The following is a 27,162-nucleotide window of genomic DNA, read 5'->3' as shown; positions in this document are numbered from 1 at the left end:
ATTTCTGAAAATGTGCGTTTACTTTTTGAGAACCAAATTAAAGATTGTATGATTGGAATTTTAATCCAAATAATAACTGAAAAATATAACAATTTGCATCCAATTTATTATTGGCTAAACACAAAGAGAAATTCCTGCTCTGGCAATCCAAAATGCAGCCTTCTTTGTATTAATCTTAGATAACACTAGGGCTTTCAAAGTTTAAACAAATCAGAATCCTGGTCACACACTTATTTTGTTAGTATGTCTGTTTTTCACTACTAATGTCCCTTTAAACATAAAAGAGGAAGGAACATTTCCCCCCAATGATAAGGTTAGATATTAGGAAATAACTTGGGACTGTAATCATTTGATTGCATTACATTTTTCTGTCTGATACTTGAGAAGCCTCCGTAACAAGTCTCATAGCATAATCAAGTCACACACATTTATTATTATTTTTGTTATTACTATTATTTATCTGTGTTTTTTCTTAGCAGACTCACTGTCGCATTGATAAAAACACACTTAGTGAACAAACCAACACGTTTATTAATGTCTAACCAGGAACAACTGCCCATCTCTACTTCTGTTTTAATTCTCCTTCCCTTTCCTCATACAGTACAATTACTCTCTAACACCGTGATCTCTTGGAACTGTTGGTATGAATTCACAATACCAGTTTTCACATGAAACATTATCAAAGTATTACAAAGTATAATGTAAATAATGTCAAAAATAAGTGTGAGGGATGCAAGATGGGTTGATACTCAAGTTACCACAATGCCTTACTAATACGAATTCAGATTAGCAGTGAAATCTGCATGAATTTACCTTGAGGGGGTTTCGTTTTATACAAGATATAGGTTTATTTAAAATATAAGTGGACAACATGTTTTGCCAAAGATAAGAGAAAAAAAGCAGGCTGGATTAAAGAGAGAATGAGAGATAGATCTTTCCAATACTCGAATTTTCTCTAAATAAGAGTATTATGCTACCCATTCCTACAACTTAGATCTCATACACAACTAGGCTTTATGTAATTGTGATTGACCTAATCCTGGAGAAGCAGAAAACACTACCTGTGTGGTTTACTGAGATTCAGTTATGCAGACGTTCAATAGCTGTGAGGGCTGGCAGACTGCGTCAACTTGAGGACTTGGTTGCCAAGCTTCCAGGTGTTGGGTGGAGAAGTCCTGGTCCTGATTCCTTTCTGGGTTTCCACTTTGGTTCCTTCCAATCTTCCTGGATTTCATTTCCTAGGGTTATTCACTCCCAGGTTGTTCCACTCCAAATTGCTAGTTTTAACTTTCTATATTTATAGGTTTGACAAAGAGATTCTAGTATCTTTCCCTACAAACTTCAGATTAGTCAGGCTTGGGGTAATACAAAATACAGAAATTGAAGTAGTCTTTGCTATTCCTCTCCCTTGATTCCTGTAGGACGTATATTGGAGGTTGTGATATCTTTGATTAATATGAAAATTGCACAAATGTTACCTCGAGTTTCTAACTTTCTGTATTTTCAAGTATTAGTTCTAACAATTGTATGTGAAATTGCTAATTCTCTTTCTTTTAAAACCAAAGATGGCTTGTGCATGTTTTGGTTCTGAGGAGGAGTTACTTAAATGTCATAAATTTAGTTTTTAGTTTTCTTTTGTGTTATCAAACTGAGAAAGAAGCTAGAATGTAGTTTGTATTTGGGATTGTTGCCAGTACACGGCTCGTGGCTAATAATACTGATGGGGCAGTCCCTGAATCGCTAGCCACGCCCACTTTTGAAATCACTCTTGAATAATGACGTGAAAATGAAATGGAATTCAGGCAGCGGAGAGTCACCTGAGTTTTAGGCTATAAGAGAATAGACAGTAAATAGCCTATTGAGACCATTGCAACTTGTAGCCCACAAAGCACTGCAATTGCACATACTTTAGAGATGGATATCCTTCATCCTATTACACAAGTGTCCCCAACACTTGTGTAATCCAGGTCCAGTTCTGATGCTCACGTGCCCATTGTAGGCATTAACTTTTTCAGCAATTTGAGCTACAGTAGCTCGTCTGTGAGATAGGACCACACGGGCCAGCCTTCGCTCCACACGTGCATCAATGAGCCTTGGCCACTCATGACCCTGTCGCTTTTCTTTCCTTGGACCACTTTTGATAGGTACTGAGCACTGCAGACCATGAACACCCCACAAGAGCTGCAGTTTTGGAGATGCTCTGACCAATTGTCTAGCCATCACAATTTGGACCTTGTCAAAGTCACTCGGATTCTTATGCTTGCCCATTGATAACAAGATTTTCAGTGTTATTCACTTCACCTGTCAGTGGTCATAATGTTATGGCTATTAATGGCTATTAGTGGTGTATGTATTCTATCTAACGTGTTCACAAATACTGCTCTGTGTCTGCTCCACCCACACACAAATGGAGACTTTTCAACCTATAAGACAACAATCTTAGTCTCAGTCCTTTGAGCAAACTAAATTAAATGGTCCTTTTGAACATTTTCATGACAAAAACATCTGCATTGCAGAGATATGGACAAATACCAGGCTTCTATCAGTCTTCTTCAAGCTTAGTCACTCCAGAAGTTTGTTTTTTAGGAATTGTGCCTTGAATGACAACCTCTTTCCCCTCCAGATTTAGAAGAATCTTCTGCAGGATTTCAAAAGTCCATTTGAGCTCTGGTGTGTGGCTTAGGTTCAAACAGCTATCAGACCAAATAACAGAACAAGCCATTGCAATGTTCCCCAAACCACTGAGGACCTCCACACCTTCAATCAGGACACCAATGTCCTTTGGGTTGTCTCCAGGCTCCTTACCCTCCTTCTGTATGACATACACTCCCATCACAGTTTGCTCCATGGAAGTGTTGGACTCAAGGTCTGTGTTCTGTGGAGTAAAATATGACAATACATACATTTTCAGAGTCTAGACAAAGTGTGGCAAGAGACTGGAGGAAAGACAAAGTTAAATATGTTGATTGCTGATCATAAAATTGTCAAATCCAACAATTGTCCAACAAACTTTACAACTTGATGAAGAAAAGTACAAATTAAGTCGTACAGTTGGAGCAGTACAGAAGAAATACAGATGCATATACACTCACCTAAAGGATTATTAGGAACACCTGTTAAATTTCTCATTAATGCAATTATCTAATCAACCAATCACATGGCAGTTGCTTCAATGCATTTAGGGGTGTGGTCCTGGTCAAGACAATCTCCTGAACTCCAAACTGAATGTCTGAAATAACCACTCGTTACAACCAAGGTATGCAGCAAAGCATTTGTGAAGCCACAACACGTACAACCTTGAGGCGGATGGGCTACAACAGCAGAAGACCCCACCGGGTACCACTCATCTCCACTACAAATAGGAAAAAGAGGCTACAATTTGCACAAGCTCACCAAAATTGGACAGTTGAAGACTGGAAAAATGTTGCCTGGTCTGATGAGTCTCGATTTCTGTTGAGACATTCAGATGGTAGAGTCAGAATTTGGCGTAAACAGAATGAGAACATGGATCCATCATGCCTTGTTACCACTGTGCAGGCTGGTGGTAGTGGTGTAATGGTGTGGGGGATGTTTTCTTGGCACACTTTAGGCCCCTTAGTGCCAATTGGGCATCGTTTAAATGCCATGGCCTACCTGAGCATTGTTTCTGACCATGTCCATCCCTTTATGACCACCATGTACCCATCCTCTGATGGCTACTTCCAGCAGGATAATGCACCATGTCACAAAGGTCGAATCATTTCAAATTGGTTTCTTGAACATGACAATGAGTTCACTGTACTAAACTGGCCCCCACAGTCACCAGATCTCAACGCAATAGAGCATCTTTGGGATGTGGTGGAACGGGAGCTTCGTGCCCTGGATGTGCATCCCACAAATCTCCATCAACTGCAAGATGCTATCCTATCAATATGGGCCAACATTTCTAAAGAATGCTTTCAGCACCTTGTTGAATCAATGCCACGTAGAATTAAGGCAGTTCTGAAGGCGAAAGGGGGTCAAACACAGTATTAGTATGGTGTTCCTAATAATCCTTTAGGTGAGTGTAAATACTGATGGTACATTTAATACGTCACTTTTTTAAAAACCCACATATATTTAAAATATGACAGCTATCTTGCAGTATGTGCAGGAAAAAACAAATGGGGGGAAAACAACTGACACAGACAGTGTTCCAGTTTGTTTCCTGTATCAAATAATGGAAAATATTAACCATACAATTATTTTAGTTTCAGTTAACACCTACTCAACCATTTTTATTAAAAAAAGCAATAAAAAAGCTATTATTTTATAATTTCATAGCAGGTGTATTCTGCCCAAATATTCTTAAAGTAGAATCAAAGCAAAGACAATGTAGGGAAAAGCTTTGGGATTTATCTGTAACAAATTACAACATGGTTTACCTATTCATTTATTTTTTATTTTTGAACAAAAACAAATCTCCACAAGTATATTTCTCCAAGTAAATTAGAAGTAAGGTAGAGATCCCTTCTGAGCAGACATTAGTCAGCCTCAATGGAGTATTCTGATGAGTGATAAATGACAGCTATGAATTAATACAGTTAGTTTCAGGTGGGATATATTTTTTTCACTTCCAGGTACCACGTGCATATCCTAAATATATTTGATGCTTTCTCACAGGTGGAGACATATAAGGCAATGTAATTAATTTGTATTAATTGGTATACTAGTATGCATACATTCATTAAAATAACCTGATATTATTTTCTTTTAGATGTTGATGAGTGTAAAAGCAGTACTCCCTTGTGTGGCAGTAATGCATCCTGCAGGAATGCACCTGGCAGCTACAGTTGCGAATGTGACAGAGGATTCAGCGGACGTAACTGCAAAGGTAAGATATGTATTTAATCTTTAATCAAATATGTTACATTTGTGTCCACGGGTCCCATGGACCAAAGATAGTCAATACCTTTTAAAACACACAAATCAAGTCTGCACATCATCCTCTCTTTTCCAATCTAAAAAGATTCAGTTCACTTAGCTTGTATTATCTAGAAACTTAACAAGCTCAACTAAATGAACAGGCTCATCTGTACAAAAAGGTTATACAGTTTGTGCAGTTCAGCCGTATCAATGTATGTGTCACTCAAAGCAGACATTTGAAAGGCAGCCAATATAAAACTCCAAAAAGAAATATGTAATAAGACAAATAGATGTATGCCTGGGCATACAAATTGCCAGGAGACTTGGAGTTGCAGTGAAATAGTAAGAAGTGCAGTTTATTTACAGTGAAACGGTTCTTCAAAAAGTAAACAGCTCACAGTCAAGGTCTTTCAAGCTCAGGACATGAGGTCAAATATACACACAATACAAAGGAGATTAAGCACCCACTCCTGAAGGTGAAGCGCATCCATCTAGCTCAGCCTTCAGACAGCCACTCCCAACTGCCTCACTTCTCTCTTTACTGTGCACAGGTGATTAAATCAAATTAAATCACAATTACCTTGTTAACCTAAACCAAACGTGTCAATCATAATGAATGCAGCATTTAGAAAACTGTTTTGATGTAAATGGTGAAATAGTTCTAATAATAACAGTTAGAAACAATTAATAACTGAAGTGATGCATGGGATCCGATTAAATATAACTGTTAATTGCTTTGTCATTCAATAAACAGACATACACACAGTGTTGGGCAGTAGCGTCGCAACAAGCGCCGTTACTAGTTTAACTACATTTCTCAGTAGCGAGGTGGTAGCGTCGCTGTTTTCTGAATCAAATAGCTTTTCAGTAGCGAAGCTGTTTTATAGATCAAGTAGTGCGGTAGCGTCCACACAAGCTACATTTCCCAAAGCATTTCTGAAGCTCAAACTCAAGGCTGAAATACAAGTGCTAAGGATCAATAAGTGTCGCCACCGCCAGACACGGACCTGTATGTGGAGCCGACAGAAGCACTTCCGTATGACGGTGACATCAGGTATCAAGCCGCCCCAGGGCCCGAACAGGATGACGCGTCTGATTGGGTTGTTCTTGGAGGCGGGACTTAGCTCTGAGGTGGATTTCTTTTGAAGTACAAAAAACCGGAAAAGAAGATTAGTGGAATTAGCAAACGTTACCCTACCAGGCTGTAATCTTAATCTAGTAATCTTAGTACAATATATATGTATGTATTTTCATTTTGCATAGCATTAATACTGAGATTAACAAGAATAATTACATAATTTTGAAGATTGATCATTAACATGTACAGTTCAGGCTTAAACATTTATTACATAAAATAGGACCAGGCATCTTTGCTGGTACATGGGGAAAGTATTTAAATATAATATTTTAATCTTGCTGATTGATAGGGGATCAAATACGTATTTCCGTCATTAACAGGCAAATAAATGTATAACTTTATTAAAATGCGTTTATCTGGATTTTTTTGTTGTTATTCTGTCTCTCACTGTTAAAATACACCTACCATTAAAATTATAGACTGATCATTTCTTTGTCAGTGGGCAAACGTACAAAATCAGCAGGGGATCAAATACTTTTTTCCCTCACTGTATATATCACTCTTCCACATCGATTATTTTATATAAGCAACTTTTAAAACTTTAAAATGAAAAACTTACAAAATAATGATGGATGTCTAAACCCAGCATGTATGTTCCTTCAGTATTTCAGGCTGTGTTGTGTCATTGTCCTGGATAGCAGAAAAACTGCTTAAAAAGTCTTAAAAAAAGACATGCCATCCCAACAGCCTGAAGTTATTGCTTTAAAATAAAGACACACACACACACACACACACACACACACACACACACACACATATAAACAGTAACACTCATCTGGATCAATAATAGTGACACCAGTTGTTGCAGAGATTACAGATCTGGTGAGATTGTAGTTTTCCTGCTTTCCAAGACATTATGACTGGAATGCTGAGACTTTCTTCAAAAAGAGTCACTAAGATTGGATAACCGTTCAATTCAAATATCTTTCCATTACAGATATAAATGAGTGTAACATGATTCCATTAGTCTGTGGTTCCAATGCAAGCTGCAAGAATGAAATTGGCGGCTATCGATGTGAGTGTCATGATGGATTCATCAACTCTGGAAACAGCACTGGACATTGCTCAGGTGAGACTTCGCTGAGAATATTTGTGAATACTGGCATATTTCTCCACCACGTTAAAAAACTAGAACTTACAGTACCCATGTTTAATATATACAGTACTACACAAGTATACTAGTGAACGTGTGATTTGTGCTCTTGTGTTTATTTGGATACAAAAAATGGCAGGAATGGCCAATACAGGTACCATACCTTGCAGTAAATTCTAAAATAAATAAGCAAATTATATATGTCTCTGATCTGTAGAGTACATTTGTGGATACTGATTTATTTCACGGTAGTTGGATAGCACAGGATTAATAAATATCAGTTGGAATAAATGAAGGTACCCTTCTAATGGTTGCTTGCAATTGCAAACAAAACAATATGGAAAGGGGTACTGATGCAGTCATCAAAGGAACAAACTTCTCCTTATTGTATTGTAACCACACGACAATTGGTTGGGTCAGGCCGCTGTGCTGTGTGATAGAAAGCAAATAAGGAGTGTGTGTGTGTGAAGTCACCAACCAATAGTCCCTCTTTTGCAGTATGATACAATGTGATTGTTTCTAGTTTCATTATAATTCTTAAACGTAATGTGTGATGAAAAGTGATCCATGCATTTTACTGCAATGTAGCAATACTGCAATTTTTAAATTAAGTTTCCGTTGTATGATGCTCCTATTCTCTGTTGTGACATGCTTTGGGATGGTGTTGAGATTTCTCAAATTGAATTCCTGTCCTATTTCAGATACCTCAAATTGAATTTAGACATTAAGTAAATTTGAGATATCAAAAACTGAATTTGAGATATCCGAAATTGAATTTGAGATATCTTGAAATTGAGTTAGTTTGAGATATCTGCAATTCAATTTAAGATATCTTGAATTGTACTTTAAGATATCTCTAAATGACAATTTGGCTTGCCATAAAGGAGGCACAGTAAAGATTGACTGAGGGAGGGGTGAGTAACGATTCTGATACTGGAGACTTGAGTGGGTGATGCTTGATACTTGACTCAAGGATGACTGATGTGTGAGGACGTCCTAAAATGGACACCATACAAGGGGGGGGTGAGGGGGGTTAAGGTGTGGGGTGGTTAGCAGTGGATGCAGGTGGTGGGGGTTCTATCTGTGTTTTTGATTTGTTCTTTGTGGATTGCTGTTTGTTTTGAATGATTTTTCCTTTCCACAGATGAGACAAAAGGGAATCCAGATATCGCAAACTTCACCACACATCTTAATGAGGTAGGTGCAAAGTAGATTGGTGGGTCTTCCATGTCTGCACATGATTGTTTGTAAACTTTCTTATGTTCTGATGATCAATATCTCTTCTAACTGCTACTATAATGTATGACACTGATAAAAAATGTACATCCTACAATTTGGACACACAAAATGTTGTTTAAGCTGCGTAGGTAACAGCTTCTGAAGCTCTGTGGGGTCATGAATTGCAATGGTTTGGGGGATCTGTAGCCTTTTACAGTATGGAAATATGGAGATCTTTTAAAACAGGCATGGTCAACTGGCAGTCTCATGGCCCATCTATATTTAAAATGATCTATTCCATAAAAAACAATTATGACTTATTTCTACATGTCTAACAGTATAACATTGGGTTATGGATGCAACTTTGTTTATCTGATAGAGAGCACAGTTCCCGAAAAGAGTTTGGGACAGTATCTCTCAAACAGGAAACAGTTTGGAATCTTTATAGAAAAGTTTCAGCTCAAGTTCACTGCATACAGGCTACACTCCTTGTCTTGCTGCAGTCGTATAGGCCACCTGTGAGCCAGCACATTGCCTACCTGTGGGCTGTCAGATGGAAAACCACAGAGGGCAATGTGTCAGTTCTCGTGAGGCGAAGAAATCTGTGCCTGCCCTGCCTAACCGAGCGCAAATACATTCCACCACCTGAGGTTGAAGCCACCATCTGAATGACAGGGGACCACTCAAGGATAGGATGTGTGGCCAGGCCAGGGCCTAAAGCAGCAACTTGCATACCCCCTGGTGATTGATGTAAAGCACCATGGACAAGTCGTCAGTCCACACAAGCACATACCTGTCCTGAAGGACTGGCAGAAAGTGTTGCAGGCCCAAGAAGACCGCCTGAAGTTCTAGCACATTGATGTGGAGAGACCTGTATAGCATTCACACTCCATGACCTCCCATGTCATACCAAACAGTCATTGGAGGCCTCTGTTGTAAGGGCTTCCACACCATGCATCAGATGGAAGAGCTGTATATACTGATGGAGTGCTCTTCAGCAAGCCGGCATCACCAACACCTGCAAGCTCCACACCTTGGACCCTGGCAACCTGCTTTACCACTCCCACATCCACAGGCCATTGGGGGATTCTGCTGCTGTAGAGCCTTGTCTTGTTCCCTTGCATCCCCGTCTTTATCCACCGCCTCCAAATAAATGGCAACTGGGGGCCACTATGGGGAAGAAGGACTGTCCAAGCTCTCTTGTTCTGGCAACCATGAAGGGGTGGACTGAGATGGCAGTGGACTGGGCATGAGCTGTCACTGATGACAGTGTATCTGTAGGGACATCCGGGGGCAACAGATCAGCGTAATCAGAAATTATGGGGGTTTATTGAGGAAGTGGATAAAGCATACTTAGACTTTGAGCTGCACACTTAAGAGCAAAAGATGTGTCAGGGTTAATGCCTGAAGAGATTATTCACCCCAGTAAAGGAAATTCTTACCTTTCTGAAAAAAACACTACAGAATTCAGAAATGTTTCAAGATAAGCTGGAAGATTCCAGTTTTCTTCGTAATTTTGGCTTTTTAACTAACACTTCCCAACATCTAAAATGTTTGAATCTGCTATTGCAAAGCAGATATATTGAAACTGTCTGCAACCTAGTAGCAAATGTGGGTGATTTTAAAACTAAGTTGGAACGGTTTAAGAACCAGCTGCTACATTTGGCTCTTGCCCACTTCACAGCTTGTGATCAACAAACACATCTTGTGATGTTTAATTACCCAGTTGCTGTTACCTCCTGAACCGCAATTAGAGCAATGTGAACTACAGGCTGACGGCTTCTTGGTGGCAAAAAATAATTAATAATTCATTCAGTTTGTGAAATTGCTCCCAGAATGCTGTTCCCCAGAGACTGGACACCGAAATTGTGTTCTATATTTGGTAACAATTGCATTTGTGAAAGTAAGTTCCCAACACTAAGCCATTTGAAATAAAAAGAAAGAAATAGACACTGACATATGCATGTTGAAAAGCACAAACAAGATCACCTCCAAATTTCACACTAAATGTCTAAGGATGGTATTCTTTATATTACTGTTCTACTATGAATAATTTGGAAAGCCCCTGCTTCTCAGGACTGTGAAAAAGGTAATCATCATATACCGATATTGTGTAAAACTGGTTTTTATTTTAGTTTTAAAATGTTAATGCATGGTTACTGATGCATGCATATGTGTGGACCCTATAGAAAGTTGCCAATTTATGTTTTAAAATAAATAAACAATTTAAGTATGAGGTAATCTACATAGTTTATAATCCCAGTTTTTGATTCAGTGTGGAAATTATTATTTTAATCTCAGTTCCTGAAAAGCATCAATTTCTGATTTATTTTCAATAATGCTTTTAGTAAACCACATTATCATTTAGATAAGTCTCAAATTATAATTCAGAAGAGAGTACTGTTAAATAGTTTCTTATAGATCTGGAATATTTTGAGACATTTAGATTAACTGAATTTAGAAATGTTTTAAAATAATTTCCATTAGATTAGAGAGATCTCAAAGCAGCACTTAGATATCTTCATATTTACAAAATATATCTAAATGTTATTTTAAGGAATGTAAATGTAATATTTCAATCATTCATGATCTCCCAAATTAATTTTTAGCTTTTCCAAAATATTGGGAATATCTCAATTTTGAGATCGCCAATTAATTTGGATAATTCAAGAACTACTATATGATTTAAAGAATTTGTAAAGGCAAAGACAAAATCCTCATGATGCACAGCTCCATAAACGACTCCAGTTGGATTCACAATCTTACCAAAGAACACTTAGAATGTCAGTATTTGACTAATTATAATATTTTCTAACAATAAGATGCTTTTACATCAACAGTCTACATTATTGAAATTCATTGGTAAATATTACCTACAGTAGATTGTTGATTGAAGGACAACTATTGCAGTTTCTGCAATATGAACATGTGAGGAATGTTATGCATCTTGTTTATGCAATTAACACATTATTGACTTACCTTCTTTTAAGTGATATCTATCAATCTGTAAAAGTTGCACACACCCTGTTAAAGAGCAGTGAACGGCATGCCACGGTTAGGACTAGTTCATAGTTTGTGAGATTTGTTTTATTTTACACTATAAACACATTGTATGATGTTATTTTGCTATTATATTAAGTCTTTCATTGTTAAGGTCACAGAACCAGCGTGGATGTATTATTGAGATAGTTTGTATTTGCAGTAGTAAGTTATCCTATCGATAACCTTTTTGGTTATACTATGCCCATGCTGCTGTTTTGCTTATTATTATGCTTTCATAAAAATATGTAATTATTAAATCGTACTTATTTTAATTGTTATTAAAATGTATATTTTTTAATCGCATGTCAAGCATAATTGTATTACAGTTGCACACATTTAAAAAATAAGTTTTTTTTTTTTTAAGTTTAGTCCTTGGAAGCAGACAGTACATTGTCCCGTGGTAGGCACATCTTGTATTGCACTTTAATATTTAATATTTCTTTCTTTGGAAGTTAACAATTGCCTGTACTTGCACAAGTTAAACTGCTGCTCACACACAATGTTGTCACAGCGGCCACGGTTGCAGAACGGTTGTGTGTTACTTGCTGGGACATTGCTGACCAGCAGCTTCCATTATGCTGCTTGTTACAGAATGGTGCCAAATCACCCGCTTCTTTGGCCAGAGAGCATACATAAAAACAATTGTGCAAAAATACTACACGCAGGCCCCTTCAGTTTCCCTTACACTTGTACACTGTAATGTAAATTATGTATCAAATAATCCGTAATCTTTTACTCATTTTAAACAAGTATTGTTAATCAGAATACTCGTCTGACAGAAGGAATGTAACGGAAATACAAGTATATAATTCTGTAATCTGACTATGTAACACCGCTAATTGTATTCCGTTACTCCCCAACTCTGTTTATATGTTCTCATGTGTTGATAGCTGTTTAGGAGTGAAGTGTGTGTGTGGTTTTATTTTTATTTTTTGTCCAATTGTACCTTGTTAATATGTATTAATACATAACATTCACCAACACCATGGCTGCTGTCAAAAGACAGTATAATATAATTCATGAGAATCATTTCAGAAACTTTGCTTATACACTCCTACCAGTACACACACAAATATAAACCAATCATTTTACAAACATCAGCTTTATCACTTTAATGTTTAAACCATTCCCATACAATGTGCTTATTTGTTGTGGTTGTTGATTATTATTATTGTTTTAATTACAGATCAAACAACAGTCTTTGTCAGACATAAAGAACAATCAAACACAGGTCAGAAACATTTTTTCATATTTTAATCTAAAACCATGCTTTTGACATTGAGATATTTAGCTCAGTGTTAAGTAATAGTTTTTCATTTCCCATTTCCCAGTACAATGTTTAAGTAACACAGATTGCAGCAACCTCTGCAAATACATTCACATTTCTGGAGCACATTTATAATAATGTTGATGGCTTTTTTAATACCATGTCATAAAAGGGATAGTATTGGCCAAAATCTGTCTCAATGGTATTGATATTTGATTTGTTTTTCTACATTCAGAGCCATAGCGACAATACTGTCCTGATTGTCCATCTTGGATTTATGAGAATAAATAATTTTCTCCTACATATATTTTTCTACTTCATTAATAAGTCGTTTGGGAGATTGTGGGGGTTAATTAAAATACATCCAGTTTCTGTTTCCAACTTTGTCTAGATCTAGTCAGACACTAACTGGACCATAGTAGTAAGATGGGTTAATTCATAGAAATGAGAAAATATTCAGCAAATTTAAATGTAGAAAAGGACTGGATATTTAATTTTAAATTCTTCTTTTGCTAATTGTTGTTTTATTTGTACTTGTAATTTTTTATTTATATTCTTCAGAATGATTATCAGTGTTTCATAACAATACCATTTTTAGATTATTGCAGTTTACAATTATATAAATCAAAGAAAATATGTTTGACTGCAACCACCATGTAAAGTCCTAAAGCAATAGACTACTTTAGCTCAGTGGATATTATTGAATTATGTTTCCATGTTGTTTCCAGAAAGCTGCTGATGCTCTAAGCAATTTTTTGAATGTAATTGCTGCTTCTAATAAGTCAGCTGGGCAGAAGTCAGAATTAGGGGGACTTTACCTGCATGCTGTTGAGGACGTGCTGTTGGCTCTGCCTGGGAGCTCTGAGAAGCTGGTGAAGAGAAATCAGAGTGCAGACAACCTAGGTATGGAGAACAATCTGCTTAGAAAAACATTTTCTAATTACTTTTAATAGGGGGGCATTACTGCAAAAATGTTTGGCAAGCCATGACATTTAAATCATTAACAACACTTTTTGCAGACTGCAGATATTATAAGGAGTTCTGCTATTCATGTTTTACCTGATTTAACCTGATTCCTAGCCCTCACCCAACACACATTTTGGGACCCAGGTATCCCCAAATCTTAGAAAGCTGTTAGTGAATACACATGTGCACACTGGTTCATGATGTTTCAATACAGAAGCAAAATACATAGTCTGCAATGACATCACCACACATCCAATTACAACGCAGACAATAACAGCGAATTCCATTTAGAGTAAATGCCATAACTGTGCTGACTACTTCAGAGCAGACAAAATCAGCACGTCTCATACAGCGCGGTACCATTACATTAAAGACAAAAAAAAACCGTGCTTGACATATAGGCCTACAGCGTAGTGCCAAAACCAATAACTATTAACAGCACCTGTCCTAAAAAGAGCATCCCCGTCACAAAGCATTAACCCTGTTTAGAACCAACTTTATTTACTCTATTAGTAATAATCGTTATAACAATACTATTACATTCCTGTCGAGTTTGTTTCATTAGATGCAGTGCAGCTGGGACACTCACTGTCCACATCAACTAGGAGAGTCGGAGCAAGTACATTAAAACATTATTTTTAAAGAGAGTGTTTGCATACATTAACTAACCCTTAGCCTGTTTTCTCTTCATCAGTAAAGGCATCATTTCCATTCACTGTTTCAATAAAGGACTCTTTTGGTGAAATGATTCTAAATGTAGGCTATATTACCAATTGAAATGCAAATGCTCGATACTCTGATTAGTTAAACGAATAATAATTGCTCAGTTGAAGACTTTTTTTTTTAATTTACATGCGGCCACATTAAGTAATCAGAGTATATATGTAATGTCCACACATGCTACAGGCGGGCCATTTAGCTGTCTAGGTTCAGGTAGCTGCCACCACCTCTCAGTTAGGTCTGGGTATAATAAAGGTGGTGGCAGCAACATGCACCCTCTACCTAGATGGCCTCGCCTGTAGTCAGGAGGCGGACGTTACACTGGTGGGATTTTATTTTTGATTTATTTGTGGTTTTATTTAGTAGTAAAAGAAACATGGAGGCTAAGGGTTATGTATATTTGTTATACATATAACAATAATGTTTTTATTTTACTTGCTTCGACTCTACCATCCTTTTTGAGAGACAGCTTTCTTTCAATGTCATGTGACAGCTTTTTTGTATTTATATATTGCACATCTTAAATATATGACCATTGATTTTCAAATTTCAGTGTTTTTTCAACTCCTAAAAAATAATAAAAAGCAAAACACTGCTGTTTAAAAATTATATACATGTTATTATATACATAATTATATGTTATATTATATACAAAGCTCAGAGGAGAAAAACGCAATGCCCTGCATATGTGTTTTCTTTTTTTTTTCTGAGTGTTACAGTAATATAAATATATAACCACTCTGATTTTCCTGTTTTAGCAGATTTAGTCAGATTTATACCCCCTATGTGGTAATTGGCTTGCGGGTTAAACCTGAAAACTCCCAGAATCAGTGGAAAACATGCACAGCTGTTCGATTTCCTCTTTTAATTTACTGTTATACAACATTTTTTTATTCCAGTAACATTCAACTTAATATGCAAGACTAGCAAACAATGTGCTGTTTAACATTTCTTTGTTCCTTATTTTCAAAAGTTTCAGACGTTTCCTTTGTGACTAAACCATGTCCCCTTTTCTATCACTCATTTGAGTAATATGTTTATTTTTAGATCTGCAGTGGTTGCAGATACCCCCCAATTATACTGTGGAACACAACATTGAATCTCTACAGACAAGTGGAAATACTCTGGACATAAATCTCACCAGCATTGTGAAGGACAACACACAAGGTAAATGTTAATGTGGACATGGAATTCAGTTTCTAAATGTTTTAAGCCTCCAAGTCCGGTCTTTTGATCCTAAACAGTTTGTACCCACTATCACTACTACCATCTGGTGTAACCTAAGTTACCTAATATATTATATATATATATATATATATATATATATATATATATATATATATATATATATATATCCTACAACATGGTAATAGTTGTCTACATTATAACATGTAGTAACAGTATTTAAGGTATTTAAGGAATTGCAGCAGTAAATCGACACCAGGGGCTTCCTCAGAAAATGGGGGCCAAAACATGTTGTAAATACCACTTAAGGAACTACAAACTATAGATTTATACATAATGTTGATAAATACATAAAATGAAGGAACACAGTACATAAGGCTATATTAAAATCACTATTAATTAAAGTAATAGACAAAGACTTGTGTATAGTCAGGGGTGGAAAGTAACGAATTACAACTACTCTTGTTCCTGTAATTGAGTAGCTTTTTCATGTACTTGCACTTTTTTGAGTATTTTTCAAATTTTGGAAATTTTACCAAAGTATGTTTTGAGTTAAATATTGTACTTCACTACTTTTAAAAAGGCATTCGTTACAGAATACAAATTGTGTAGGTTGTCAGAAAAAAAAAATATGGGTGACAGACAGACTAAAAGACCAATAAATGAAGAAGCTGTACATTAAAATGGCAAACATTCTGCCCACAGCACTCAACAGGCCAATCAAATTGTGTTGTGATGGTTATGGTTGGTCAGTCCATTAATCAGAGATTTAAAGTGAGTCATCCAGTCTAGCAGCAGTGAGGTAAGTTAACTAGCTATCTAGCCATGGGTATTAATGGTTAGGGGTGTACATTTTTAAATCGAAATCGAAGATCGATCAAAACTAGTGTTTCATTTCGACCATCAAATTTAAAGAGAGGATTGTGATTTATTTATTACTTTGGCTTCCCCAAACCATAATTATTTCAAATATCAGAAAACAACAGCAGACAGTAAATATCTCTGCATAAGTTAATTTCTCCCACTTATCTGTTCTTTAAATATTTGAATTAAATACTTACATGGCATTTCAGCTGTGAACTCCTCACATTTAATAAGTTACAAACACCTGCAGTTTATTATGGGGCATCACATGTAAAACTGTGCACACTTTTTTTGAGTGTCTTTCATCACACATTTAACTTAAATCCAGTGTTTTTCTCTACATTTATACATATTTAGTTTTTTTAAATAAATACTTAAATGCTACATCTCCATTTTTGAAAAATAAATATTTATCATTTGATTAAATATTTAGCTAAATCCTAAATATGGGCTTTGCAAACTAAACATTTAACTTTGAAATAAATATAAATATAAATATAAATGTAAATGCTAAATATAAATATACATGTTCAATATAAATTTTAAATATAAATGTTAAATGTGGAGTTTGCAAAATAAATATATAGCTAACATGCAAATACAGTCCAGCCCCTCTGGTCAGGTCAGCCTCTCACAGCAGTGGGCGGAACTTCAGTAACCCGTGTAATGTGAGTTGTGTTTCAGTGCATTGTTGTGGCATTAAAATTGTCTGATTTCATGATGCGGTCAGTGGTCCACTGAGTGGAAACTGGCTCCCAGTAAAATACTGTTTTATTGGAAAGTATTTCACATTACAGAATAAAAACAAAACAATTATTTTTGAATATTTATGGAATACTTACTTACTGCCGTTTATACCCCAACGATGTACTTAAACAGCTCATATTACATGGTTTACTGAAGTACCACCCCCACTGCTGTGAGAGGCTGACCTGACCAGAGGGGCGGGACTGTATTTGCATGTTGGCTATATATTTATTTTGCAAACTCCACATTTAACTTACATAGTTTAGCGATCTGCGACTGGGGGGTTGCATGTGCACATATATATGTGTGTTTGAGGGTTCTGTCTGTGTGTTGGGGGGTGAGGTGAATAATAATGTGTGCGCATGCTTGGATGTTCACGTGTGTGGTGCTTGTGCGCGCTGGTTAGAGTAGTGCGGTAGCTCCGGGGTTAACGGTTGGCCCCGCGCAGGAACACGGGAGGCGCCGTGATTAGAGGAGCCAGTCACGGGGCCAGAGGGCATAAATAGGGGTGCCCGGTGCCCGCCGGGGGAGTCATGGGGAGTTCAGAGTGCCGAACGAGAGAGTGTGTGGCTCCAGCCTGAGAGTGACTGTGCTCAAATACAGGTCCTGTTGCTCATGCTGAACCCTGCACCTCTCCACAAGGATGACGAATAAAAAAGGCCATATATTTATATTTAACATTTATGGTTATATTTAGCATTTATATTTAAATTTAACATTTATATTTAGAATAAATATTTAATCAAACGATAAATATTTATTTTTCAAAATCAGAGATTAAGTATTTATTTAAAAATCGAAATCTGCATAAATGTGGAGTATTTACTAAATCTAGAAAAAAAAACTAGTTTTAAGTTAAATGTGTGAAAAAACACTCTAAAAAACTGTGCATTTTTTTACATTTGGCAACCCATAGTTTAGGCTGTAGGATATACTGAATACAATATATTGGACAATCTGGGTTATAATTGTGTTGATTAGTGAAACATGATTTCCGGTGAAGTCATATACAGTAGTCATATATTATTGTCATTATTTATTGTATTAGCAGATTTGCTAATCTGCAATAGCACTTGTCTGCCTGCCTGTGACCGGCTCAGCAAGTTTCTGACTTTCCTATAATTTTTATCATGTTGCAAACCCAGGTGTCTGGATCAATGCTTTGATCAGTCACCTTTGATGCTAATTATTTTATATTATAGGGCAATGTAGTGTTGAAAAGCGCGTTTACTGCATTGGTGTACATAGCTGCAATACTAGAGTCAGAGACATTTCAAAGTGCTTACACATTGCTTAATAATATAGGCTATGCAATATTTAAGTTTCATGCACATTTTATAACTGGTTATTTTTTTTAGATTGTAGTCTGCTAAGGTATGTGCATACCGATTTATAAAATGCATTGTGTACGTTTATTTTTTTATTATTATTATTCTTGTTTATGTATAAGTGTTCGTTTTGATCCTGTCTGTCTGTCCTCTCATCGGCTCAGCGAGTTTCTAATGGTCCTTGGAATTCAATCATGAAACTCCAGAAAAACTGTTCATGCAAATCTAGAACTACTTAAAGTCCATTAAAATGCGTTTCATAAGCCTTTACTGTTAATTTACTGTTAATACACTTTTATTGTTGATTTCCTGTTTGGCAGTGTTAAAATTGTTAGATTGTTCTCAAAAAAGCTTATTAATTTGGAGACAAGTGTGTGAAGAAAATAACAAATAAAATAAAAAAATTGAACCAAATCAAAAATGTGTGAAATTCTTACACTCCTGAGTGAGCAAATATTTGAAGAGCTTCGTGGAAAAAGGTGATAATTAAGCCAATTCCACACATAATTAAAGTTATATGGATATACTGCTAGAAAGTATCACTTTTCACGTAATATACACAGTTTAAAATGTGTTATATGTCTTGTAATCCCACTGTTATTATTATTATTATTATTATTATTATTATTATTATTATTATTATTATTATTATTATTTTTATTTCTTGGCAGACGCCCTTATCCAGGGCGACTTACAACATAAGTGCAAAATACAGAGAATTTACAAGGCAATCATTACAAATTCAACTTAGCTAAAATACAGCAATTCAAAAATACATTTTACAAATTCCAATTACAAATTTATGCAAGTACAGTAAAAAACTTCCTACATCCTGGACGGTGAAAGCTAAGTGCTGTCAAGATGTAGGGTTACAGACAAGGGCTACGGGAAAGGGAGCAAGGAGGAAAACAATCAAGAACGCGAGGAGCATAATAAGCTGAAGTGCTATCTAGCAGGGAAAGAGTACTAATATTACAAGTGCTGTCGGAAGAGATGCGTCTTGAGTAAGTGCCGGAATGAGGTCAGGGACTCTGCTGTTTTGACTTTGGTGGGCAGGTTGTTCCACCACTTAGGGGCCAGGGATGAGAAGGAGCGGGCTCTGGAGGAAGGAGAGTGGAGAGGAGGCAGAGTTAGCCTTCTGGCACTGGAGGAGCGCAGTGGTCTGGTGGGGATGTATGGAGAGACAAGTGACTGAAGGTAGCTTGGTGCAGTGTGGTCAAGACAGCGGAAGGTGAGGGTCAGAGTCTTGAATTGGATGCGTGCCGCTCTCGCGAGCCAGTGGAGGGAGCGGAGCAGTGGAGTAGCGTGTGCGAATCGTGGCAGAGAGAATACCAGACGAGCCGCAGAGTTCTGGATGAGCTGGAGTGGGCGGGTAGTGGATGCAGGCAGGCCGGCCAGGAGGGAGTTGCAGTAGTCCAGGCGGGAGAGGATCAGTGACTGGACGAGTAGCTGAGTCAAGTAGTCGGTGAGGAAGGGACGAATCCGGCGTATGTTGCTCAGGAAGAATCTACATGTGCGTGTCAGCGTGGTGATATGCTGGGTGTAGGAGAGTGCAGGATCGAGGGTGACTCCTAGATTTTTAGCGGAAGAAGAAGGAGAGAGTGTGGTGGATTCCAGGGGGATCGAGATGGGAAGGTCAGCAGAAGGTGAGGAAGCGGTGGGGAAAAAGAGGAGATCTGATTTGGAGAGGTTGAGCTTGAGGTGGTGCGAGTGCATCCAGGCAGAAATGGCAGACAAGCAGGAAGAGATGCATGAGGGGATGAGAGGGTCAGAAGAGGGAAAGGATAGGAAGATCTGAGCATCATCAGCGTAGAAGTGGTAGGAGAAGCCGTGGGAAGCGATGAGTGGGCCCAGGGAGCGAGTGTAGAGAGAGAACAGGAGCGGGCCCAGGACAAAGCCTTGGGGAACACCGGTGAGGAGAGGTTGGGGGGTGGATGAGGAGCCTCGCCATGTCACTTGGTAGGACCGGTCGCTGAGGTAGGAGGAGAACCAGGTGAGAGCAGTCCCAGAGAGCCCAAGGTCGGCGAGGCAGGAGAGGAGGATGGAGTGATCGACGGTGTCAAATGCTGCAGAGAGGTCAAGGAGGATGAGGACTGAGGAGAGGGAGGCTGCCCGAGCACGGCTGAGGGAGTCAGTAACAGCCAGGAGAGCCGTCTCAGTGGAGTGAGCTGTGCGGAAGCCAGATTGCAGAGGATCAAGGAGTGAGTGTTGAGACAGAAAGTCCGAGAGCTGACGGTGGACCGCCCGCTCAAGAGTCTTGCAGAGGAAAGGAAGTAGGGAGACAGGGCGGTAGTTCTAAAGAGAGGTGGCATCGAGGGTTGGTTTCTTGAGCGGTGGGATGACAGCAGCTTGTTTAAATGCAGAGGGGAAACAGCCAGAGAGGAGTGAGGAGTTGAGGAGGGAGGAGATGAAAAGGAGAAGATCAGGAGCAGTTGCTTGGAAGAGACGAGAAGGGAGAGGGTCCAGGTCGCATGTAGTGGGTTTGTGACGTAGGAGGAGAGCAGAAACTTCAGCATCTGAGAGAGGCGAGAATGAATAAAAGGCAGCTTGGTTGGTGGGAGGTTTCGGTGTGATGGGAGATGAGGGTGGAGTATTGAAGAGCCTGCGGATGTCTGCAGTCTTGGAGGAGAAGAAGGAGGCGAAGTCATCGGCAGTGAGAGATGAGGGAGGAGGAGGGGGAAGGGGGGCAAGGAGGGAGGAGAAGGTGGAGAAGAGTTTGCGAGGGTTGTTGATAGTGGATTCGAAGAGAGATTGGAAGTAAGACTTCTTGGCTGAGGTGAGAGAAGATGAGAATGTGGACAGTAGGGAGCAGTAGAGATCAAGGGCAGCTGGGAGTTTGGTCCTTTTCCACTTTTGTTCAGCAGCACGCAGACTAGTTCGGGTTGCACGGAGGACAGCAGAGAGCCAAGGCTGAGGAGGGGAGGGACGGGCAGGACGAGACGTGAGAGGACAGAGAGAGTCAAGGGAGGAGGTGATGGAGGAGAACAAAGAGGAAGTAGCACAGTTGACAGGTAGATTTGAAAAACAATCAATGGAAGGCAAGAGAGTGAGGGCAGTGGAGGCAAGGGTGGAGGGGGAGACAGAGCGGAGATTACAGCGGAAGGTGACAGCGGGAGTGGGTGGAGAGGGGAGGGAGGGAAGGGAAAGGGAGAAGGAGATGAAGTGGTGGTCCGAGATGTCCATGGGTGTCACGGAGAGTGTCGAAGGGGAGCAGCCTCTAGAGAAGATGAGGTCTAGCTGGTGACCAGCCCTGTGAGTGGGGGCAGATGGGGAGAGAGAGAAGTTAAAGGAGTGAAGGAGAGGAAGAAATCCAGCACAGTGGGAAGGGTTGGAGAGGTGAATGTTGAAGTCTCCCAGGAGGATGGTAGGTGAGGACAACGAGGGGAGAGAGGAGAGAAGAAAGTTGAGTTCATCCAGAAAGGAGGTGAGTGGACCAGGGGGACGGTAGAGAACTAGAAGGAAGAGGTGAGAGGGAGAGGTGATTTCCACTGCATGGAATTCAAAGCTGTGGGTTGAGATAGAGGAGAGAGAGGGTGGGACAGAGAAGAGGAGAGAAGGGGAGAGCAGGAGCCCTGTTCCTCCTCCCCGCCCAGTAAGACGAGGAGAGTGGGACAGAACGAAGAGAGAGGATAAGGCAGCAGGAGTAGTAGAGTTGTCCGGGGAGATCCTTGTCTCAGTGAGAGCGAGGAAATCCAGAGACTGGTGGGAAGCGAAGGCAGAGATGAAGTCGGCCTTGTTGGAAGCTGAGTGGCAGTTCCATAGGCCTCCAGAGAGTGGAGTAGCAGGGAGGGAGGAGGAGGGTGCGAGAGGCAGAGAGATGAGGTTGGAGGGATTAGGAAAACAATGGCACACAGCTGCACGCCGAGAGGAAGGAGAGAGCAGGACAGGAATAGGAGAGACCGTCATGGTTGCCTGTTGTTCCTGTGTGGCGTCACCTCGCAGTCTTCTCCTGGCTAGAGTCCCCGCAGCTAGAGTCCCTGCCCTTTGTAATTGAGGCCCTTCGGAAGGGGGGCACTGAGGCTGCTGGCGCTGACTGCTGGCGCAGAGGGCTACCTTATAGCTAATTGGGACACAAACACCTGTGTTGCGTTGAATGACACAAGGCTGGTCAGGATGGCCCTCCCTCCCACGCAGGACTGCTAATAGCACAATTACTGGCCGCTTAATATCTGAATACAGACAAAGACAGTGCCAGGTACACGCAGTTACACTGAAGAATAGCTCCTAGTAATGTTAACAAATGCTAAATAATCACAGCCTACACAGTGTAACACTTCTGATAAAAATGTTGTTGTTTTCTTCCTCCAAAATGCGAAATTTGACATTTAACAGATTTATATGAAAATGCAATACAGTGAGGGGGAAAAGTGTTTGATCCCCTGCTGATTTTGTACGTTTGCCCACTGACAAATAAATGATCAGTCTATAATTTTAATGGTAGGTGTATTTTAAAATGTGAGAGACAGAATAACAAAAAAAAAAACAGAAAAACACATTTCAAAAAAGTTATACATTGATTTGCATGTTAATGAGTGAAATAAGTATTTGATCCCCTATCAATCAGCAAGATTTCTGGCTCCCAGGTGTCTTTTATACAGGTAACGAGCTGAGATTAGGAGCCCTCTCTTAAAGGGACTCTCCTAATCTCAGCTCGTTACCTGTATAAAAGACACCTGTCCACAGAAGCAATCAATCAATCAGATTCCAAACTCTCCACCATGGCCAAGACCAAAGAGCTGTCCAAGGATGTCAGGGACAAGATTGTAGACCTACACAAGGCTGGAATGGGCTACAAGACCATCGCCAAGCAGATTGGTGAGAAGGTGACAACAGTTGCTGCGATTATTCGCAAATGGAAGAAACACAAAATAGTCTCCCTCGGTCTGGGGCTCCATGCAAGATCTCACCTCGTGGAGTTTCAATGATCATGAGAACGGTGAGGAATCAGCCCAGAACTACACGGGAGGATCTTGTTAATGATCTCAAGGCAGCTGGGACCATAGTCACCAAGGAAACAATTGGTAACACACAATGCCGTAAAGAACTGAAATCCTGCAGCACCCACATGGTCCCCCTGCTCAAGAAAGCACATCTACAGGCCCATCTGAAGTTTGCCAATGAACATCTGAATGATTCAGAGGAGAACTGGGTGGGAGTGTTGTGGTCAGATGAGACCAAGATCGAGCTCTTTGGCATCAACTCAACTCGCCGTGTTTGGAGGAGGAGGAATGACCCCAAGAACACCATCCCCACCATCAAACATGGAGGTGGAAACATTATGCTTTGGGGGTGTTTTTCTGCTAAGGGGACAGGACAAATGCACCGCATCAAAGGGAAGATGGACGGGGCCATGTATCGTCAAATCTTGGGTGAGAACCTCCTTCCCTCAGCCAGGGCATTGAAAATGGGTCGTGGATGGGTATTCCAGCAGGACAATGACCCAAAACACACAGCCAAGGCAACAAAGGAGTGGCTCAAGAAGATGCACATTAAGGTCCTGGAGTGGCCTAGCCAGTCTCCAGACCATAATCCCATAGAAAATCTGTGGAGGGAGCTGAAGGTTCGAGTTGCCAAACGTCAGCCTCGAAACCTTAATGACTTGGAGAGGATCTGCAAAGAGGAGTGGGACAAAATCCCTCCTGAGATGTGTGCAAACCTGGTGGCCAACTACAAGAAACGTCTGACCTCTGTGATTGCCAACAAGGGTTTTGCCACCAAGTACTAAGTCGAAGGGGTCAAATACTTATTTCCCTCATTAACATGCAAATCAAATTTTTTTGCAATACGTTTTTCTGGATTTTTTTGTTGTTATTCTGTCTCTCACTGTTAAAATACACCTACCATTAAAATGATAGACTAATCATTTCTTTGTCAGTGGGCAAACATACAAAATCAACAGGGGATCAAATACTTTTTTCCCTCACTGTATATCAATTTTAGCCAGTCAGCATCGTGCTCGATTTCAAAATAGCACTGATCTCTGAAAAGGTAAATGATGACCACAATAAATACATCATTCAGCAAAGATGACAAAATATCAGACAATATCACAGACTACAAACTCATACTTCGAGCAATTCGATTTTTGTATAAAAAGTATTTCTGTAAAATACAGGGGACAGACTAAAATGAATGACAAAACGGAATGCCCATAGACTACAATGGGGAAAACAGAAGGATGGTCGATATATCTACAAATCCCACACAGCCCTGAATACACTTACATTAAAATAACATAATATACAAAATAGTGGAATGGCCTGGAATACCGAACATGCACTGAAAACATAATAGGATTGTTTTCACAAAACAGAAATATTTAGATTTACAAGCAGGACACACACATTAAATACTTTGGAGATTTGATGATGTTTGCTGAAAGGCAAGCTCCATGATGTCACTTTCTGCATTGACAACAAAGAATCATGCCCTTTCTCATTTGATTGGTTAATTTACTTTCAAAACTAAACAAACCTTGTCTCCAGCAAACAAATGCACAATACTTCATATCTGATTTAATAAAACCTATTGCTTTAATATTAAAATGGAATAAAATAGAAATTTCTTCTTAATTGGCAATTACTGTGAAGAAATGGATTAACAATATAATTTTCTGAAGTTTGCAAAGCAAATAAAGAGCATTAATCACGTTATCATAATGCTGTCTTTGTCTTTATGGCTGTTAATTTCTTATTAATATTCTTTATAATATTTCTATGCACTTAGATTTTGACACTTTATTAAGGGTGATTTATAATTGTTTCAAGATATAGCATTATTTTACATACAGTTGCCCATTTACAACATTTATTTTTTCAGATAAGGTTGAACTTGCAGTGTACATAAATGTAGATGATAGATCCCATTTGTTCATTCCATTCAGTATTTTAGGATTAAGGCTTCCTTCTGTTTTCCCCATTGTAGTCTATTGGGCATTCCACTTCCCATTATAGCCAATGGGCATTCTGTTACGTCATTCATCATTCTGTGCCAAATACAGCCTCATGTCTTGACCAGAGATGTCCCCCACATTAAACTAACAATAAAGTTACATTGACATAGATTTATTTGTGTTCTTGGTAAGTTGGCATTGTGATTTATGTGATTGTATTTATATTTATGTATTTAAGTATCAGCTACAGCCTTTTAGAAATAATAATAATAATAATAATAATAATAATAATAATAATAATAATAATAATAATAATAATAATAATAATAAACTTTTAAATCAATATAACAGTTATTTGATTGTTACATAGCTCTGCACTCTGGCCATGATTGAGGGGGGAAAAAATGGAGATTGAATATATATATATATATATATATATACACTCACCTAAAGGATTATTAGGAACACCTGTTCAATTTCTCATTAATGCAATTATCTAACCAACCAATCACATGGAAGTTGCTTCAATGCATTCAGGGGTGTGGTCCTGGTCAAGACAATCTCCTGAACTCCAAACTGAATGTCTGAATGGGAAAGAAAGGTGATTTAAGCAATTTTGAGCGTGGCATGGTTGTTGGTGCCAGACGGGCCGGTCTGAGTATTTCACAATCTGCTCAGTTACTGAGATTTTCACGCACAACCATTTCTAGGGTTTACAAAGAATGGTGTGAAAAGTGAAAAACATCCAGTATGCGGCAGTCCTGTGGGCGAAAATGCCTTGTTGATGCTAGAGGTCAGAGGAGAATGGGCCGACTGATTCAAGCTGATAGAAGAGCAACTTTGACTGAAATAACCACTCGTTACAACCGAGGTATGCAGCAAAGCATTTGTGAAGCCACAACACGTACAACCTTGAGGCGGATGGGCTACAACAGCAGAAGACCCCACCGGGTACCACTCATCTCCACTACAAATAGGAAAAAGAGGCTACAATTTGCACAAGCTCACCAAAATTGGACAGTTGAAGACTGGAAAAATGTTGCCTGGTCTGATGAGTCTCGATTTCTGTTGAGACATTCAGATGGTAGAGTCAGAATGAGAATGAGAACATGGATCCATCATGCCTTGTTACCACTGTGCAGGCTGGTGGTGGTGGTGTAATGGTGTGGGGGATGTTTTCTTGGCACACTTTAGGCCCCTTAGTGCCAACTGGGCATCGTTTAAATGCCACGGCCTACCTGAGCATTGTTTCTGACCATGTCCATCCCTTTATGACCACCATGTACCCATCCTCTGATGGCTACTTCCAGCAGGATAATGCACCATGTCACAAAGGTCGAATCATTTCAAATTGGTTTCTTGAACATGACAATGAGTTCACTGTACTAAACTGGCCCCCACAGTCACCAGATCTCAACCCAATAGAGCATCTTTGGGATGTGGTGGAACGGGAGCTTCGTGCCCTGGATGTGCATCCCACAAATCTCCATCAACTGCAAGATGCTATCCTATCAATATGGGCCAACATTTCTAAAGAATGCTTTCAGCACCTTGTTGAATCAATGCCACGTAGAATTAAGGCAGTTCTGAAGGCGAAAGGGGGTCAAACACAGTATTAGTATGGTGTTCCTAATAATCCTTTAGGTGAGTGTATATATATATATATATTCAATCTCCAATTGTTTATTTGTTCTATGCTTTCATTTCAGAGTACACTGAGACATTAAACTGTATACATTTCAATAAAAACTGGAAAAATGTAGGTGTTCTAAAACTTTTGACCAGTAGTGCATATATATATATATACATATATATATA

At 39.0% G+C, this 27,162-nt stretch overlaps 1 protein-coding gene across 1 annotated transcript in view; it reads left to right on the top strand.

The window, feature by feature from the left end:
• The window catches only part of LOC136753814 (adhesion G protein-coupled receptor E3-like), a 44,977-nt gene that overhangs the window by 11,154 nt on the left and 6,661 nt on the right, over positions 1-27,162 (top strand). The window contains exons 4-9 of the mRNA XM_066710202.1: positions 4,736-4,852; positions 6,960-7,091; positions 8,260-8,312; positions 12,562-12,606; positions 13,371-13,545; positions 15,376-15,495. Coding sequence (XP_066566299.1) covers positions 4,736-4,852; positions 6,960-7,091; positions 8,260-8,312; positions 12,562-12,606; positions 13,371-13,545; positions 15,376-15,495 — 642 coding nt within the window. The remainder of the gene's footprint in view (positions 1-4,735; positions 4,853-6,959; positions 7,092-8,259; positions 8,313-12,561; positions 12,607-13,370; positions 13,546-15,375; positions 15,496-27,162) is intronic.

This window comes from Amia ocellicauda, chromosome 7 (assembly GCF_036373705.1).
Source record: "Amia ocellicauda isolate fAmiCal2 chromosome 7, fAmiCal2.hap1, whole genome shotgun sequence".
Lineage (NCBI taxonomy): Eukaryota > Metazoa > Chordata > Actinopteri > Amiiformes > Amiidae > Amia > Amia ocellicauda.
Note: the sequence above shows the minus strand (reverse complement) of the source record. Positions and strands in the feature narration are given on the sequence as shown.